This window comes from Paramormyrops kingsleyae, chromosome 21, assembly GCF_048594095.1.
Source record: "Paramormyrops kingsleyae isolate MSU_618 chromosome 21, PKINGS_0.4, whole genome shotgun sequence".
In the NCBI taxonomy this organism is placed as follows: domain Eukaryota; kingdom Metazoa; phylum Chordata; class Actinopteri; order Osteoglossiformes; family Mormyridae; genus Paramormyrops; species Paramormyrops kingsleyae.
Genome location: NC_132817.1, coordinates 21,561,334 through 21,580,335, shown reverse-complemented (window position 1 = coordinate 21,580,335; position 19,002 = coordinate 21,561,334). Strand labels below are relative to the sequence as shown.

The 19,002-nt window shown below is 40.9% G+C and overlaps 2 protein-coding genes across 11 annotated transcripts in view; one reads left to right on the top strand and one right to left on the bottom strand.

Moving 5' to 3' along the window:
• Positions 1-36: 36 nt before the first annotated feature.
• On the bottom strand, positions 37-3,154 carry dusp12 (dual specificity phosphatase 12). 5 transcript variants are annotated; one of them, XM_023806502.2, is made up of 7 exons: positions 3,015-3,154; positions 2,412-2,699; positions 2,197-2,310; positions 1,814-1,932; positions 1,217-1,307; positions 937-1,126; positions 37-409 (listed from the first exon to the last, which is right to left on the bottom strand). In XM_023806502.2, the coding sequence occupies exons 2-7, from the start codon at positions 2,663-2,665 to the stop codon at positions 260-262; spliced, it is 918 nt and encodes a 305-aa protein (XP_023662270.1). In that variant the 5' UTR covers positions 2,666-2,699; positions 3,015-3,154; the 3' UTR covers positions 37-259. The 5 variants fall into 5 exon arrangements, with proteins under 5 accessions (XP_023662270.1, XP_023662268.1, XP_023662271.1 ...); XM_023806500.1 differs by lacking the exon at positions 3,015-3,154 and adding an exon at positions 2,885-3,007; XM_023806503.2 differs by lacking the exon at positions 3,015-3,154 and adding an exon at positions 2,951-3,007.
• A 34-nt stretch (positions 3,155-3,188) lies between these two features.
• rxrga (retinoid x receptor, gamma a) overlaps positions 3,189-19,002 on the top strand; it is a 30,257-nt gene continuing 14,443 nt past the window's right edge. For 4 of the 6 annotated variants that reach the window (XM_023806495.2, XM_023806494.2, XM_023806492.2 and 1 more), the window contains exon 1: positions 3,189-3,440. In XM_023806495.2, the coding sequence (XP_023662263.1) occupies positions 3,308-3,440 (133 nt within the window). In that variant the 5' untranslated portion in view covers positions 3,189-3,307. Of the gene's footprint in view, positions 3,441-12,354; positions 12,623-19,002 lie in introns of those variants that run through there. The other 2 variants (XM_023806493.2, XM_023806497.2) reach the window with 2 other exon arrangements.

Below are 19,002 nucleotides of genomic sequence, written 5' to 3'. Positions count from 1 at the left end.
TTTAATGCTATTATAAAAATAAGTGGAATCTAAGTATTACATTTTCAAAAGTTTTTTTCAGGTGCAGCATTTATTGATACTATGTACACACATTTATACAAACAGCTCTCAGAAACGGTAATGGGAAGAGAATACAGCTTTTGATAAAATATGAGACCAGAAAGGGAAAGGTGTTTTGCAGCTGCCAACAGCTGTCGACATCTGATACAAACATCGTTTGGTGATGGCAAAGCGATTCTTCAGACGAGCGATCCACGTGTCATTTCAGTGCAGACACACTGATGTGCTTGATTTCATCCACCCGGTTCTTGTGAATCTGGAAGGCGGGCGTCACCCAACGGCCACAGGAACACTGCTCACCATACCAGTTAAAGGATCCGAGTTTCGAGTTGCATTTTGGGCACAAGAGCTGAAACACAACAGCTGCCTTAAAACAGAGCTCTTTTCTTAAGACATAGTGTGTGGGTGGGGGGATAACATTTGTAAATCTAAACTGTACAGTTGGGGGAAAAAAAAAACAATAAATCCATCCATGCATCCATTTTCTGTACCCGTCTGTCCTAATTAGGGTCAAAAGGGTCTGGAATCTATCCCAGAAGCTATGAGTGCAAACCATTTATAATATTAATAATATTAATGTATAACAGCTGGATGAGTCTTTGTATCATGGAAACAAACCAATAAATGTGCAAGAAGAAGCGATAATTTAGCCAAGAACAAGAGCCTTTCAGTTTTACAGTAGTTTCTAAAACCTGGAGCAGCCCAGTGTCCCACCTGACATGGATTAGGTGGTCACCCAACATTCACCTCTACTGACAATTTGGCAACTCCAATTCATCTGAGCATGTTTATGAACTGTGAGGGAAACCAGTAATCACTGCACCATTGTGATGCCCAGTTACAGATAACAGAAAGGGAAAACTGTCCCAGCACTACCTGTCCGTCCATCACACCCAGCAGGGCTTCTTCCATCCACTGCACAGGCTCGATGAAGTAGGACGTACACTGAGTCTGAGCGCACCCTGGGGCCTGTGTGGCGGCTCCGGTCACCTTCTTATGACCAAAAGCCGTGGGGCCCGCGCCGGGGGTGTGGCTGAGGACACTGGATCTGCGGAACACGGTGCGTCTGGGGATGGCAAAGGAACACACTGCAACAATAAACAGCATAGGTGGCTGGGGAACAGGGGGGGGTCATTAAGATGCAGTGAACACCCACCGACACTTCCTGCATCTGTGGATGACATCACTACTGCTCGTGTCTGTCACTGGATCGGCAGCAAAGATTTCCCTAGGAACAGCTTGAAGTTCTGCAATCACAGACGACAGATACACGCAATTACTGGGCTTCTCACCAGTCTACAAATATTCGCTGTTGCTGTTACATGATTTTATGTCTTTAAAAAGTGAGCCACGAATCATAACTACAACATCCATCTCCAATTTCTTATCTAGGGTCACAATTAGCCTGTAGCCTAAGACAGTGTTTCCCGGTCCAGTCCTCAGGGACCCACAGCCAGTACATGTTTTTGCTTCCTCTGAGCTCCCTGTCAAACAGTCCCCAAATGCTGGGAGGGAGCAAAAATGTGGACTGTTTGTGGGTCCCCAAATACCGGATTGGGAAATACTGTCAAAAGAGATGAGAGGATGCAAGATGGGATATTAGTCCATCACAGGATACACAAAGACCCACTCATAAAAAACATACACTACATCAGTACATTACAAGATAGGGCAGCAGAACAAATTATTAAGTAATAACATGTATTATACAAAATTCATAATGACTTTTAAAAGTTGTATTTATAATAAGTACCTGGGTATTTTTCTGTGATTTTCTGGAGTCTGTATTGTTTGTAGACTGGGCTGGTGACATCCACCTCACAGTTCATTGATTCAAATAATTCTAGCTGGCGAAGAAACTCCTCGTTCATTCTTTGTAACGGTTTTAGGCATATAGGTAAAGCATGGAATACATGAATGGAAATAAACAGAGGAGAATTTAATACATTGCATGGCTGATTTAGTAAAATGTGAGGAGCAGATGTTTGCTGTAAGGGAATACTAACATTTTACAAATGGTTTATTTGCACATTATGCATATAATGATAGAAGTAATTACAGTTAACTCCATCGAGTCCCTGTCTATTAAAAGAAATCTCACTATACATTGACCTCTAATACAAAAAGACAACTTACTTGACATTTGATTTTATCTGCTGTAGTTTGGCATAAGCGTCCATCGCGTTTAATTGCTTTGATTTCATCAAGAAGGCAGTAACCACAGCAGCGCTCCGACTTTGTCCTGCATGACTGAAAGAAATGATGTTGATAAGATGTGACCAGGAACTTTACATATATCTCCCATAATACAACCACTGTCATGTTTGCGTTCTAGGTCGACGTATACACACCAGTGCACGAGGACTGCTCCAGACGCTCCATCAATACCCTCGTGAATGAAACGAAGACAATCATCCAGACAGCTGAGAAGATCGGTAGTCGCCTCGTCCAAGGCACGGACAAACTTTGTCTTAAACACTTCTGGCAAATTGGGTTTCTCCGAGTCAACGGTGAGTATGTGGGTGATTCCTGCATTAATCAGTTCCTGACAGTCTTTGAGGTCGGATGTAGATCCGATATATAGCCCCGGTTCAACAACAATCATGTCTTCAGTTCAGCTATGGACATTTATAAAGTTCCTGTAAACACACGAACAACTGTTCTGTAAATATTCAAGCAAAGGCAACATCAATAGGCAGAGAATGCAACTTGGAAATGTAAACCTGATAAGTTAGAGATAAATATACCCAGTATTTCTCTAAGTTAATGTAAATGTAATACATATCAAAACTCTCGTTAGAAGATTAAAGTAAGTCTCACGCACATCCACTCTGATTTGCACTTTATTATGTACTAGACATTTAACATTTCAGACTGTTCAACACCAAACCTTTTCAATACTTGCTGCAAACACACTCACATTCAACGACATGCTATAAAAAAAAAACACTCACGTGGTAATCCAGTATCCTTGTTCTGATATTAAATTGGTCCGACTTCCAAACAATTTCTTTTTACTTTAGTTCCGGATGGAGATTTTGAGTTTCACCAGCAAGTAACAAAACAAAATAAATTGAACACAAGTGTATATTTACCATTTTACGAATTTACCAGAACTTGTGAATGGATTTCTGTTACTAAAGCGGGCAAAGTGAGTTAGAGTTTGCGTTTTGCCACGATGACGACATTGCTGTCTAAGCGGACTGTGGGCGTTTCGAGGGCGCCCAGCCGCTAGGCGGTGCGGATCATGTCCGAAGCGGGAAGGCCAATCAAAAGTGGCGCATCGCGAAATCCCGAAGGTGCGGAATCTTCTGGACACGCCGCGGGAGCGTTTCAGGAATGCGCATCCGAGCAACATTTATGCCTGGGGGGCGGCACAGGTAAATGTCACATTATTTCCGCGAATGTCACAGCGCCGAGTGGAGTTCCAAGCAGTGCAATCTGGATGCATCTAAAATTAACTCCTATCAATGTTTCGTAATCTGACAACTTTTAAAATCGCTGATTTTTCTTTTGCAGATTAGTGTTCCGGAGAGTTTATAAGCGGGAAAAAATATTTCATATGCGCTGCAAGATGATTATCAGCATTAGTAACGGGTTATTGACATTGTTGTATGGAAGAATGACATTCTGGTTATTTTTGACAATTGGTCGAATTTCACCACTAGATGGTGCTAAATACGTACATTTTTGAGATTTGCCATTTTCCCTCTCACGTCCGCTTAAGCCATTTATCTGAAATAGAACAGTTTACAGTTCATCCGTCAAATCCAACCAACCGTTTATCCAATATGGTGTCATTTTATCTTATTTCCAAATTACGGGAATGTTAACATGACCCTTAATTTTACTGCAAAGCCTCCCTTAGGTAACTAGTTTAGAAAAGAGATGGAAGAATGTATTGAGTCTATTGACCAAAAGATGGTCTTCAAAGAAATGTATGTTTTCATGAGTGTTAGAGGCTTTTAATATTGTGTTTAGTGCATATATATTCAGAGGATAATGATTCAATATGCTGAGGTATGTTTGACTTGCAAATAACTGAGCCAAACATGGACTCAGACAGATTTAATTCCCTGCCTCTTTGATTCTTCTCTTGTTGGATACAGTCCCCCCACCAAGAGTTAAATAAACACACAACGAATTAAAATATCAGAGATCCTCTTTTTTTGCTTTCGAATCCTGTTTTTCATTTAATTTACTCCAGTCAACTGTAACTCCCCCCAAATTGGCCCGACCGAAAATCTGGGGCTTGAACTATAAATAGTTTGCATTTCAGTGCCTTGAGGGCGTGTTGACAACTGTGTTGAAATTTATTGGCCTTGGAAATGCGGTGTAGGATTGCAAGTATAGATTAAAATCACATGCTGTGGGAGAAAGACTTTGCCAGAGTGGCAGCATCTCCAGGACGTTTGCCTCCCCCCCATCCATCAAACAGAGTGAGTTTTTACTTACAGTGTATATAAAGGATACAGTGTGTATACACAACACAGTGACAGGGCTTCTCCTCTGTCTGTACATTTGCTGAGGATGCTTACTGTCCGAATCCTTCTCTTTGTAAATAGCTAGACTTGCCCAGGAAGGTCATATTCTGGCCTCAGTCTTTCCTTTGTTGCAAGTCATCTGTGAGGGAGTCAAATACTCATTTTTTTCCCTTGAAAAGAGGGTGCAGCAGAGTCGCCCCCATGAGGTTCTACATGGAGGGGTGATGCAGTGTTATAGTGATAGTTTAGAAGCATGACACGGCACAAGTATGGTGACTAAATTAGTGACAGCAAGCATTTTACAACTGGCCATTGTCTTGGTTTCAGTTACACATGTTGTCTTGGGCAAATATTCGGCAATATTCCGGTATAACTGTACTTCCCGTGACGTACAGACCAAAGTACGTCAAAGAAATAGCAGAAGCATTTTTTTTTCTGTGAACTGACTTTCTAGCACTGCTAAAGGAGGGCACACACTGCCCTCATGCTACCGGGATCCTCTTTCACCTCAGAGGTTATTGACAAAGCTTTCATGCTTTGTTCATTCATGCATTTGTTATTCTACTAAGACCCTGTTGGACCTATGTGTTAGACTATTATCACAAATTTATATTATATGTTTATTAAGCTGGCATTCCATAGCTGGACACTATGTGTGCAGGGGCTGATTCAGACTTGGTAGAGCACACCATGCTGTCACTAAAACTGCTGCCCTTTAGGTTGAGATTGGATGTTCAGGCCAGTAGGGGGTCGAGTTCAATATCTTAACAATGATGCCCCCTGCTGGCCAACTTCTGTGGTCCACAGGAGTCGCCAAATTGCTGGGCATTCTCGTCCCTAAGTCATGTGGACCAGTCTTTTAGTGTTTTTTTTTTTTAGAAATGGTCACAATTTGGACCACTGTCAGAAGCACGAGAAGACAGTGCCACAGTAAATTGCAAAGCTGCCTGGAGGTCAGTCTTCTTTTAAAACGCAAAAATGATTACATGCACTTCCTGTCTCACACATATGAAAAAACAGAACTCACACAATCAGGCAGAGTCAGTGGAGATCCCGTCACATGTCTGTTACACCTGAAACAGTTAAATAAATACTTTGGTGAAAACTGCACCTTGTTCATTTTCTCAAGTTTCATGTTATTCTTTCCATTTTGAAATCTATGAATTTAAGTGTATATTAATTTTATAGACGTTCTATTTGCACTGGGAAATCACAACATGGTTTCGTTACAATTCTTCCATCCAACCCTGAGACATTTGACTTAGTTTTAAGTGGTGCTCTGTGGATTTGGGACATCTTGAGTGATTTAAAGGAGCGAAAGGTCACGGTCATTTAATTTTGCAGAAATCAAATAGAGGGTGTGTGATGCACTGGCACGCTAACAGGCTTTCAGATCTGTAATGCTGAGACATTAGCATCTAAGCTAATAGTCCGTTATGATTTTTTTAGCTGGGCTCCATGTTAATAAAGTTGGCCTGCTTTCAGGGTATATACATAGGTTTGGGATTATCTTCTGCTGTGTGTAAAGCATTCAAGAGCAGATGTCTAAGTCATAATCTCCTCAGTTTCCTCAGGACAGGTTCAGCTTAACCTGAGGTGGTCTTTCAGAATCATGCGTGTGTGTGTGTGTGTGTGTGTGTGTGTGTCTGTGTGTGTGTAGTCCAGGTATACACTACATTGTGGGGACCAAATGTCCCCACAATGTGATAAAACCCTTTTATTTTGACGTTGTGGGGACCATTTTTCGGTTCCCAGAAGGGGAAACTCAATTTAATAAAAATCAGTGACTGCAATTAAAAAACTAAAAGTCCCACACGTCTTGTATTTTGTTTGGTTACTTATGGTTAGGGTTAGGGCTGGGTAGGGGTTAAGGTCGTCATGTTGGGATTAGAGATTAGAATGGAGTCCCCACAAAGATAAGAATACAAACATGTATGTGTGTGTATAAATGTTCTTAAGTCTGCACTTGGAATTGCCTTTTGAAACATGCTTTCAAAATACATTTCAATGAACTTTCATGAACATGTACAGAAATTTAACATCAGTTCTCATTGTATTTGTTGTTCAGAGAACATGTTGTAGGACATTTCACGATTATTTTCAGTATATACTCTACATTGTGATTTGCAACAAAAAATTAAGTTATACAATATATATATATATGCTAGGTTTAGTCCATATTTAGTTAACATATTAACCACGTTTAGCCCTGAGCCACAGACTGAGAATTAAGAGGATATAACATAATGCAGCCACAGACTGTGTTTTCCTAAGTATTAAATCTGTGCAGAATGGATTTAGGCTTTATAAACTACAAAGCAGCCCTGCCAAGTATCTTGATTAAAAGCCTTTCACAACTGATTATAAATGAAATATGTCTTTTGCATTAATTGTATTATGAATCTATATAAGTGAACAACTGTTGTTACTTTGTGAGAATGACCATTTTATAGATAAGTGCACTGCATCTGCATTTTCCACAATAAAAGTTATAACACTTTATTGATCCTTGTAGAGGAATTTTCTTTTTGCCTGCCCCATCTTGCTCTCCATGACATGTTTGTAAGTGAGCATGGAGCTGTGGGTTAAGGGCCTTGCTCAAGGGCCCATGGGCATGTGGCTATTCTGCTGAAGCTGGGCTTGAACTGGCAACATTCTGATCGCAGAACCAGAGGCTTAGCCTGCTGAGCCACATGCCACCCCCCACCCTGTTGTATTACAGCTGCAGATCTCAATTTTCGTTTTTATACTATTTCCTAATACCATGTGATGCACCCACTGGCTGAATAGGTACCATGACTGCTTCACACCTCCGGAGCTGTGTGTGGGTAGGTACGTCTTTCTAGTGTCTCGTGGTTTTCAGGCACAAAATACCCAGAATGCATTTGAGCTGCAGTACGGAGTTTGTGAAAAATTAAATGTCATCAGTCATCCTGGACCAGGGTTCCTGCTTAAGTCCGACAAACACTCCGCAGCATTGTTCTACTGTAAGAAAAGTCCTATCACATGAATTCTGGCTGAGAAAGAGCATTTGGCTTAAGATTCATGTGTTTACTGCATCCATCATAACCGTTCATTAGCTGCTGTTGTGATTTATAGCAAATAACAACAAATCAGTAAGTGGTGAAAAGCAGACTTGTCTTACAGTAGGGAGATTATTTTGATGTAGCATCCCATTATGGGTTATATGATTGACTTTAGGGTTAGATTGCATTGTATTATAGGATTTCATATTACAAGCATCAGGAAAAGTGGTTAGAAAATGGATATTACATTCTGTCATGTTCAAAATACTGTCAGCACTGGAGCCTCTGGCCTGCATTTCAGGCTCGGTTTTTTTGGATCACGAATCAAGCATTTTTTCCCACTAGGAATCCAATGCTACATTTTTTAATGATTCTGTCAGTTTTTGGTGGTTCAGTGACTAAATTCTGTTCCAGCTATGTCTCTCTTTAATGGCCATTTCTGTCTGTTTTTGGTGTCTATACCAGGTGCTTTCCAGCTGTTGAGTAACTGGTCTGAGAATTCCGCTTTGTCATTCCGCTGGATTGCTTCATGCATTGTGCTTCCTGTTGTGTTTCCCAGCCCATGAATCGTTGCTGTTGTAATATCAGTATTTTATGCCTTAATCTCACACTGTTTTTGATCTTTGGTTTGTGCTGCTGTCTCCAAATTACCATTTATTTCCTCTCTACTCCCTACTTCATGGGTCATTCTTCTCATCGAAGTTCATTTCTACATTTTCTTCCCAGTGATATTATTGTTGCTTGGTTCAGAATCTTAAAGAAAAGAGAAATCTGTCATCTGTTTCCTGTTACTTCACCCGGGGCAGAATTTATGATTGCTCTATCTGTGGTTCTAAGCAAATATTTCCATGAAAGTCTGGGTGTGGACTAGTCTGACACTTTCACACTTGGCCCCGGTTTCCACCACCCAAACCAGACAGCACATTAAGGTCCTTTAGAGTCTTTTCTTTAGAGTCTTATGCTGACCCACCGAATCTGATCTGCCCTTCTTAGTAATTTTTTTTGTTTTTGAGAAATGGCCCACTCTGCATGGCACTCTATCACCCAGCCTGGGGTGCTGCGGTTTTCCCTCCATTTCCCTTGTCCCCAGCCGCTGCTCCCACCGCCCGTTTGCCAGTGACGTGCCAAGCTCAGAGGTTACATCCCCATCAGCTCTCTGTCCAGGACAGTTAATGTTTAATAGCAAAGGTCCGCTCCAGTGTCTCTGGATTTGTAGTTCCTGGACCTGAAATGCCCAACACTGTTAATTTCTTATAGCAGAACTAATGGATGGTAACGGAGGACTGATAAAGAGTGTTTTGTTAAGAAGATGTCAACTGTGAACTGTTGGTTTTTTTCTTTGATGGCCTAATACCTTTTTAGAGGATTATCTGCTTTTCTTAAGCATAATTACCAGCTGCATAAGCACTTGCAACTCCATAAGCACCAACTGCGCTTGTCTGGTAGAATCATATTTAATTTACACATACACCAGGGTCAGGAACTGTCCTCTGTCACTGTGTACTTCTACTGTAAATAACTTAATTTTCACGCTTCTGATGGGAGCGAAAGTAGCCTTTTTGCAGATCTTAATAGATTGGTCCTCAGGTCCAAAATAATGGAACTGAGTAGTGTTAATGGGGAAGGCTGTGAAACATACGGACCTTCAAGGTTTTCTTATCACATGCCTTGTTTATGAATGATGCAACCTGACCTTTTGATGGAAAGAGTGGACAAAGTCAGAAGAAGAAGGATGGAAATGGAATTAAAGGACAAATGATTGACACTGGGGGGGTGCAGTGGTTAGCGCTATTGCCTCCCACCTCTGGAACCAGGGTTCGAGTGTCTGCCAGGATTCCATATGTGTGGAGTTTGCATGTTCTCCCTATGTCGTCAAGGGGTTTCCTCCAGGTACTCTGATCATTACTAAATTGCCTGCCGGTGTGTGAGTGAGGGGTGTTTGAGTGAATAGGCTGGTGTTTGAGTGAATGGTGTGTGAGTGAGGGGTGTTTGAGTGAATAGGCTGGTGTTTGAGTGAATGGTGTGTGAGTGAGGGGTGTTTGAGTGAATAGGCTGGTGTTTGAGTGAATGGTGTGTGAGTGAGGGGTGTTTGAGTGAATAGGCTGGTGCTTGAGTGAATGGTGTGTGAGTGAAAGGTGTGTGAGTGAGTGAATGGTGTGAGTGTGCTCTGTGATGGGTTGGCACCCCATCCGGGGTTGTTCCCTGCCTTATGCCCATAGTCTCTGGGATCAGCTCCATAGGATAAGTGGTTACAGAAAATAGAGGGATGATTGACATTTTTATCACTGTTTTCAAAGGAACAGTCATTTAAAAGGAAAACGTCAAAGTGGTCCATGTCACCAAAACCCAAATAAGATGGATTTTATATATATTTTTCCATAATATAATTAAATAATTAAACAGTTAAATTTATTAAGCAAACAAATTTGTAATTTGGAAAGTTTTATTAACAACTAAAATGAAGACAAGGGTTCTGCAATTTAATGAGTATCAGATGTAACTGAAACTTAAAGATGGCAGCAAAGAAAATCCTTGCCATTTATACCAGAAAAAAACCCTATCATATTGGAAATTGATGTCTGTCATCATGCCTGTCTAGCAGCATTCCTTACTTCATCTGATTCCCAGCCCAGAAATGAAACTGAGGTTATTTTCTTCCCTCAAATCTCTGCAAAGATATCAAATCTGTATGTTAGTGAAGAAACGTCTCACGGTGCAGAAGTCTGTTGGCCTCTTTGTTTCCAAGATTGATGACCCATAAGATTGATGATCTCCCTCATCTTTGTGTCGCGTCCCATCCCAGTGACCATCCACTGGGGGTACACTTATCATCTCAGCTTGTGCATGGGCTTGATAAAGCCCAACGAAATAATGATCGCAGAGCAGATGGAGGGAATGATCCCGCTTCGGATTCTCAGGCTCCTCATCTGCATCAGAGAGGCCCCGCCTGGACCACGGTCAGGATCCTTCTCTCGGCCGCCATCTTTGGCCCCCGTGTCACCATGTCATTAGCAGAGGGTCAACTTAGAGAAATGAGCACAAGCAAGGTGCCTTGGACTGCCCCAGAACAGACCATGACTTGACACAGAAAGACTACCATTTTCATTGTAAAGGTTACTCTAATATCTCATATGACCTGCTATCTTTCAAAACATACTGCAATTTTTACTGAATGTTTTCGCTTTATAACTTCGGCTTCTGGTACCTGTACTGATGGGGCTTTGAGTTGGTGTACAGATGCAAGGGGTATTGTGTCTTCTTTAACCTGTTGTTAAAATCCAGTGGTCACTCGTCCACCTTGTAGACCTGTCCAGTTCGCTTTAAAACGCACTCAGGAATGTGATTCTGAGCTCTTTGGGGACCTCGGGAAGGTTTAAAGAGGCAGATTTTATCAAGCATTTGGCTATGGCTGCTGGCAAGTGGCTTGTGTTTGTGGTGTTGGGTGAATGTTTAGGGCTGCGGTCATTGTTTGTTAGGGGTTCTGTTGTGAATACAAAGGGATTACTGCAGGAGGTTTTCATTATTGATTGTGACTGGTGTAGGGGGAGGGGCCCTGAGATTTCAGGTGATGATGGATAGTGAGAGGGTGTGTCGGAACCCTTGTTTATTGAAACATCCTCTGCCTGTTGTTGTAAGTCAGGTGACCAGGTCTCTCTCTCTTTTCATACTCATTGCTTTTCAGGCGCTCGTTTTCATGCTTTCCTCATATTTGCAAAGGTTCGAACTTTTTGTATGATACCTTGTTAGAAAAAAAAAAATCTGCATCTGTTTTTTGTTGTGGGGGAAAGGATCTGTATTTACAATTCATTTTCATTTAAGCAATTTCTGACTCATTTGCTAAATTATTCATATCATCAAATATTACGTCGTTTACTCTTCAGCGAGCAGAATGTAAAAAACGTGGCAAATTGGCGCCGGCGCTTTAAATTGTTTCCCCGTAATAGAGAATGAAAAGGGGCGATTGATAAATTATCCTTTTCCCCCTTTTCTTTGACTTTCATGAATTGACATTATCTAGCGATAGGAACAAATGAAAAGCCCTGTGTGGCTCGAGTTGTAAGAAAAACTATTTATCTTTGTTAGCATCCTCCTGCGTCGGTGTTTTTGCGTAAACCTTTCCCACTGGACTGCGGGGCACGGCAGACGGGCTGAGTGGTCATCAGCATCGCTGACTTCGCGGCTCCTGAAACGGAGTTCAAGACTGAATGCCGGTGACTCCTGCGTAACCTTCGCAGGCTGAGAGCTCACCCTTAGATGACCCCTTACTCCAAGAAAAGACTGGCGGGGGTAGCCAGGGGGTCTCTAGACCCCCAATCAGGATCTAGGACCAATATAGCAATCATTAAAGGGATACCCTTTAAAATCCTTCAAGGAGATTTCTTTTGTATGTATGTGTCTGTATTTCTGTGTAACGTTTTTTAAAAATATGTCCCTTACTATGCGTTTTCTGAAAAATACAATATGCATTTTAACAATATAATTAATACATTCCATTTTTGTTTGATGTAGAAAATTCCGACACAATTTAGAAAATAGCCGTAATGACAATAAAATTGATAACATGGTCAATGGTCATTTTGGCTATACCATATTCTTTAGGAAGCTATATGTGGTGCATAGAAGAAATAGCTATACATTGCAGTGCAATTGCGTGAAAAGCAAATCTAGGTCATTTTTTTCTAGTGCTGTTAATAAAAAGCAGCTTTTGAACCATCGCCATTTTGTATTTGCGGTTTAAAGTAGGTCCCCACCTACCCTATGTATAACGAAGTATGCAGCAACAGTATGAATTGTAAGCGTGACTGTTTGGGCAGAGCGCCGAGGCTCGCAGAGTGTGTGTGATACGCCGTCATTGGGGAGAATCAGCGCTTTTCGCCACCCCCTTCGCGGGGCCCCAGCGAAGGCAAACCCCTGTTCAGTAACAGCGCTGAAGATCCCAGTGAAGCCGGAGAGAGAGATGCTGCTATGACTGCGAAACCACAGCGTCCATAGTACAGTAACGGGGCTATAATTTGCACACTATGGATAATAATGACGCATATCTGCACCTCAGTAAGTATGATCGCACTTGTCCGGATGAGCCAGCGCTGACAGTCGCTTCCCCTGTTCAGTCGCAGGTTTGCCGAGTCGCTTTGTTTGTTGCACATGCACGCGTTATACATGCTGTTTTTAACCAGAGGACTTTACACGGACAGCTATAAATTCAATGTGGCCACTTTTATCAGCGCAGTTTGCACTTGTCTCGCAGTAATTAGTATTGACAAGAATGCAGTACTAATGCAAAAAAGTCAGGTGACGGCAGTTCTTCCTCTCAGGCGGGGTCAGGGGTTGGCACTTTAATTGCGGTTATGTAATATATGGCCTTTCGAGTGATTCTCCAGTTAAACTGTCTTCGGTTGAATTATTTTTTTATCTGCTGAGCAGTAATTTTCAGACGAGACGTAGCCCACACGTGTAAAACACAGCTAATCGCTCAGCTGTAACACTACACGTTCATATGGAATGAGACATGGAATGTAATTGTACGTTATTTGTACGTGCAGTTTTTTTTAAGTAACACTAACATATTTTGGAAGAAGACATTTCAAAGATGTAATATTATGCATCCGTTTAATGTCAGATACATTTTTAAAAGCTTTAAAATGGCACATTATGGGTCATGCATTTACACGATTATTGATAGGAGTTCAAAATGTTGACAGTAATTGATGAAATATTTCATCAGTGACACTGCAAAACGTACCATCCCTACATGTATATCTGTTTGTCTGACACAAGAAGTTTAGTGGCTAACACCCTAACGCAGTTTTTTAGTGAGTCAAAACTGTGACATATAGTTAGAACCATTGGCTGTATACGTCAGTTGTTGAAAATTAATTGAGAAATACAGATATTTTGGAAGAAAGTTACATTGTTTTGTAAAAAGGCCAGCCAGATAAGTAATTGTTGCTTGCAAGAAAATTGAAACTGTTAACTTGCAATATAGTATAAAGTCAGATTTATGATCTTATAAGTTGATTATATTTAATAAGTAAATTAACAGCGTTTGAACTGTTGTTCATTCTTTGAATGTTTTTTTCCTGTTTTATCATTGTTTATCAATAAATTACATGCTGCCCAAGCTTAGCAAAATTTAGTGCATTTTAACAAAAGTATTTACATATAAGCTGTATATTTTCCAAATTATATTTTCTTTTTTAAGATGATCGTTTTGAGCCGTAATGGCTTTTTCTGCAGCTGGTGTGAAATGTAATTATTTGTTTGATTAGTCTCAGTCGGTGTCTTATGTCTGGACTTTGACATTCAGGATCAGTCATGTCCCTGCTTCTATCTGAACCTCAAACATCAGCTGCAGAATTCTCTTTTTTTTTGCTCAAGGGAAAATTTTGTCTTAAATCCTTTGATTTAAAATATCCTGTAATTAATAATCAATTAACCCTTGAAGCCTAATTGTATTTTTACGCCTTGTCACACCTCTACGAACATATCTGGCAATATCACACTTTAGTGTTACTATAAAATTTTCTTTGTAGGGTTGATCGTAATAGTTCCAACAGTTAAATACAGAGGGCTTTGCATTGTGGTTGTGCTGTCTGTGTCCAATTATTTAATTGTCCTTTTAGTGCTCTTTCTTTAATGTGGATTATTGTTTTTCCCAAGCCAATGGCTCTGGGCTGGGTGTATTACAGCAGCATATTTGGATTGTCCTGCAGACCTCTCTGGAGATCCATCCAAGCGCTAAGATAATGCCGGCACCCTGGAGGTGGAATCTCGCGTTTCGTTTACGTTTGTATAGTGAAGCACCTCCATGGGCTGGACAAAGCTGGCGTTGTCTCCCTGGCATTGAAAGTTCTTTTGTGAACCATTTATCTGGGGACTTGGTCAGAAGAGGGGATCTGGTTGCGGCAGTGACAGTTTCCTTGTGTTTGTTTCTTCCTGGCTCAACTCCATGTGACACCTTGCTGTTATCACTGTGTAAACAGTGCCTGTGTGTGTGTGTGTGTGTGTATGCATGTGTGTGAGTGAATGTGTCAGCGTACTTCATGAGTAAATCATGAGTAAATCACCCCAGACCACAATCATGCATAGAGTGAATATATGTTCACCCTTCAGTCAACATGTAGGCTATGGATACTTGATTACTTTCTTGCCCTCCCCCGGGTTAAAGACCTTTCATTTCTGCAGTTTATTTAATGCCTGCCACTTACTCTGAAATACTCTAGGGGTCTTTTACCTGTCATAAATCCATTTAACCGATTCACAAGTGTGAAAGTTTACATGGCTCGTTACAGGCTATTTATCCCCACCAATGTAATTAATTTGCTGGTTTTCTCTTTCTTTAAAAAAGCTTTAACAAGACCATGTCTTGGAATGCTTGATCCATTTAAATCGCGTTCACTTGGTAACACCGCAAACGACTGCGCTAAGACATGAATCAATGCAATTTAATGTGAGACTTAACCAATTAACTGCAGCAGGCCTACGGCAAGAAAAGAAATTAATTAAAACCATCTGACCCGTAAACTTTTCTTTGAATTAATTCGGGTTCATTCTATCAAAAAGGCTACTTGAAAATATTAATCATTTGGGCCTACAGTGCGGGCGCTTGGGATCGCTGTGGTTTCGTTTGTTTACAAATAATAGCTATTAATTCTACTTGAATGTTTGAATTCTGAGATTCTTTTACCAAAACACTGACTGTTAATAGAACACGCGTCCCCGAAGATCGCATAGGCCTAGAGTTAAAAGTATAGTTAAGCGACACCCTGATTTTATAGGGACTTCAATCTAATCCGCGTCAATTAATGGCTTGAAGAGAATCTCCATAATCCAGCGTTTGGCCTGTATTTCTCACCGCGCAAAAACAAAAATGGGGCTAAAGGGAGGGCGGCTGGCCCCTGCTGCCTGCACTAAAAGCCCAAATGCAGCCGTAAATAAGAATTACTGTTATATAATACGCGGCACGCTTTTCGGCCACTGCCCGGCGTAAACACACGGACTCTCCTTGGTTTATTTCGTGCAAGACACATCCTGGTGCGAAGGACAAAACTAGTTTTATTCACGTATCGTTATTTTTGTTTAGGTGTACATGAATTCGGTCACTTACCGAATTATTGATGGTGAAACACTATTAATGCACCCGTAGTATATTATCTTTATAAAAAGTTTTATTTGGTATTTTTAATTTTTAAATTTGCAGACTTTTTAAGACCATTAATATGAGGGTATTTCTGTAGGGCACGATGACGTAATGAGGGTCATACACCATGCTTAACAGGTACAGTAAATGATATTGTTTTTAATATTGGACTCTTTCTCTTGTTCGCTTGCTAGACTGTTGTCCCAGAATGTTTCTTTGTTTTGGCTGCCGAACTCCCAAATGAGAAATGAGTATTTCTCGGCAACACTGTGTTTTTGCAGTGAAAAGTATTCCTTTTCAGATAACGATCCTTAATGTAGGGGCAGTAGCGAAGAATGTGAGCAGAAATGTGTTTGGGGGGGGGGGGCTGTGCTTTTGACAGCTGTCTGTCAAAAACGAAGGTCTGAACATCCAAGAAGCTCTACAGTGTTTTAATAGATGGATGATCTGGTATTTTTTTCTGTCCTAATTATTTAATATTATCGTACTTAAATTGCCCTTTTAATATTTAAACATATTTCATCATAACAATAATTATATACTTAATATTTGAGATATGATAGCTAAGCTTTTGCTAGGCTATTTTAAAAACCTTTTTTTAACACTTAAAACCCCCCCTTTTCTGGCTACCAGCAGGTGCAATCGTGGTTAAGAAACAAATTCTATGACTGGAAAAGCTGCAATTTTATATCCTGTGCATTTTTGGTTACCCAAGCTGAATGTTCAGAATACAGTGTGTACAACCTTGATAGACGATTTTAAATATTTTAAGCAATGTTCCTGACTCATGCCCACGACCAAAGTCTGTCATGTAATACTTTCAAGCTGGTGACATCATCATACGCAACTTTTCAACTTTCCAAGAAAACTCATTCCAGTAAAGTAGATAGTTTTATTATGTATTATAGGTTGCTTTATTTTGGCAAATTATCATTCAAATAATTTATCTGTGACTTTAAATGCATGTATCAATCTTGGTCATTAATGGCAAGTTACTGGCGAGAGAAGTTTTTCTGTTTAATTGTATTTAAAAATTTTCCATTAGTAAATTAGCTTGTGAATTAGTAGGTTAATTCCCAAGCCTTGGTTGTCATGGTTACCGAGTCCAATACACTTTCAGACTGCTTCCTGAAATAGGAAAAACTTGTTTGTGAAGGCCGGTCGGATAATGGGGGTTCCTGATTTTTTGTTTTTTGCACAAAAGCGTAAAAGGAAGTTTTGGGGATGAAGTTGGTCACATTGGTAATGTTTACTGTAACTGGCAGGTAGGATAACTGTTAATGATCTCAAATGTGAGCGCTTGGATGCAGGGTAACACTCATCCAGGCCACTTGAGGAGGGTATTTCTAGTTAGTAAGTGCAGGTAGTAAATAAGATAAGTTACAGGCAGCAGAGTTATGGCTTGGGTTCTGCGACGTCTTCTACAGTGGACAGCGAGTTGTCTTTCTATGGCTGTTAAAGGTATTCTGGTGAGAAAACTGTGAATGGAAAATGGGGACGGTCTGGGGCTTAGAAGGTTAATGCTGGGTGCCTGTGACCAGAAGGTTGCTGGTTCAAACCCCAGGGCTGGCAGAGTGATGGTGGTGTTGGGCCCCTGAGCAAGGTCCTTAACCACCAATTGGTCCAGGGGTGGTGACCCTGTGCTGTGACACTTGTATGATGTCTCGTGGAGAGCAAGATGGGATAGAAGAAAAGAGAATGAATGATCACTATTCTATTCTAAATGGATAACAAGATAGTAATATTTTCTATACTCTGCATAAGCAGCCTGGATGTGTGACGGGGCTCCTGCTCACTCTCGTACTGCCATAAGTACATGGCTTTGCAGTGAGGGACTGGGCTGTCTGCATGTGCCTCGTGTCCACGGGAGGGAGGAGCTAGCCCACCTGACACACCCAATCAGACCTGCCCATTGATCGCTCCCACAGACATTGATTGGTCCCTGACAGCGGCATCAAGAGTCTCCCAAGGCCGGCACCTCACAACATGTGGATTGCAATGTTTAACTCAGTCTTTATTTGCATTTGTCCTTATCTACGACCTGAAGCTTTTTATCTCTATCTATGTCAGGTCTTCTTCACAGTCATGTGACTCCTAAACTAATGTATTTTCCATCGTACTTTTTACAAATCTATTTAACTTTTAACAGGCATTTAACGAGTTGGGGAAACTTATTTAACATTGTTTTCTTTCTTTGTTCAGCGCCTTCGTATGGGTTCAGACATACTTTTCCTGCCAAAAATGCTGAAACATTCATATCAGTGTGCAAAGGAGTAGTAATTACTGTTTCGACTGAAAAGAAAATGAAACGCATTCTGTGGTGGGAGAAGTGGCACAGAATAGAGTCATTTGAGGTCTGGACTGATTTTGGAAAGGGACCTTAATGTGAAAAATGTTTCAGTTTCCTCACAGTGGCCTGACATGTCTTTTCTCCAAGCGATGGTGACAGCCTGCACTTGGTGTTCGGATGAAACGCTTGTTTTTGGGCTAAGATCTGTTTTCAGCACAGAGTCATTTTCATGTCTTCAAATTACTGGGAATAGTGCACAACACTGGAGAAAGTGCCACCGTGACAATCAGTGCTAACAATAATGATAATATACCTGCTTTGTACTGGACAAGTGGATTGTTTATGATGCTTTGATGAATGACACTAATTCTTCTTATTGTTACCCATTCATCCACTTTCCAGAAGCTTTTCCAGCACATAGTTGTGAAGCTCTTATAATAATAATTGTAAGTACTACTTGTAAAAATAATGATGGTTTCAGTATTGTAAATACGAGTTGCTATATTATGCAGAACAATGCTGTAAATTTATCTAGTAATTCCGTTTGAGTGTTTGTTTTTTTTTAAATCCTCAGCCACGTGGACGGTCTGCCCGTTCAGGATGGGACTGTTTATCAGTGACACAAAAATAGGCCTTCCATGAGGAAGTGCTACTTGTTGCATCAAGCCGCCTGACGCGTCATTTGATGCAGACATGTGATTTTACTTTAAAATATATAAAAAGAAATATCTCTGAGGATTTATGCTGTCACAAAGAAAAAAGAAAGAGGCGGTCTGTTATATCGTGTTCCCGGCTTGTTTGGGGGTAGGGTGGGGGGGAGTATAGGTTTAATCAGGTTTGAATTTAGGGAGGTGGTTGTACCCACGGGGGACAATGCTCCCCCCCTTCTTCCACCCCCCTCCCTGTGCTGGACATCTGTCCTGTCGGCCAGCTAACAGGTTGGGGAAGTTCACCAGGCCGGGTGGGGGGGGCTGGTACTTGGTGCTATGACTGATAACACAT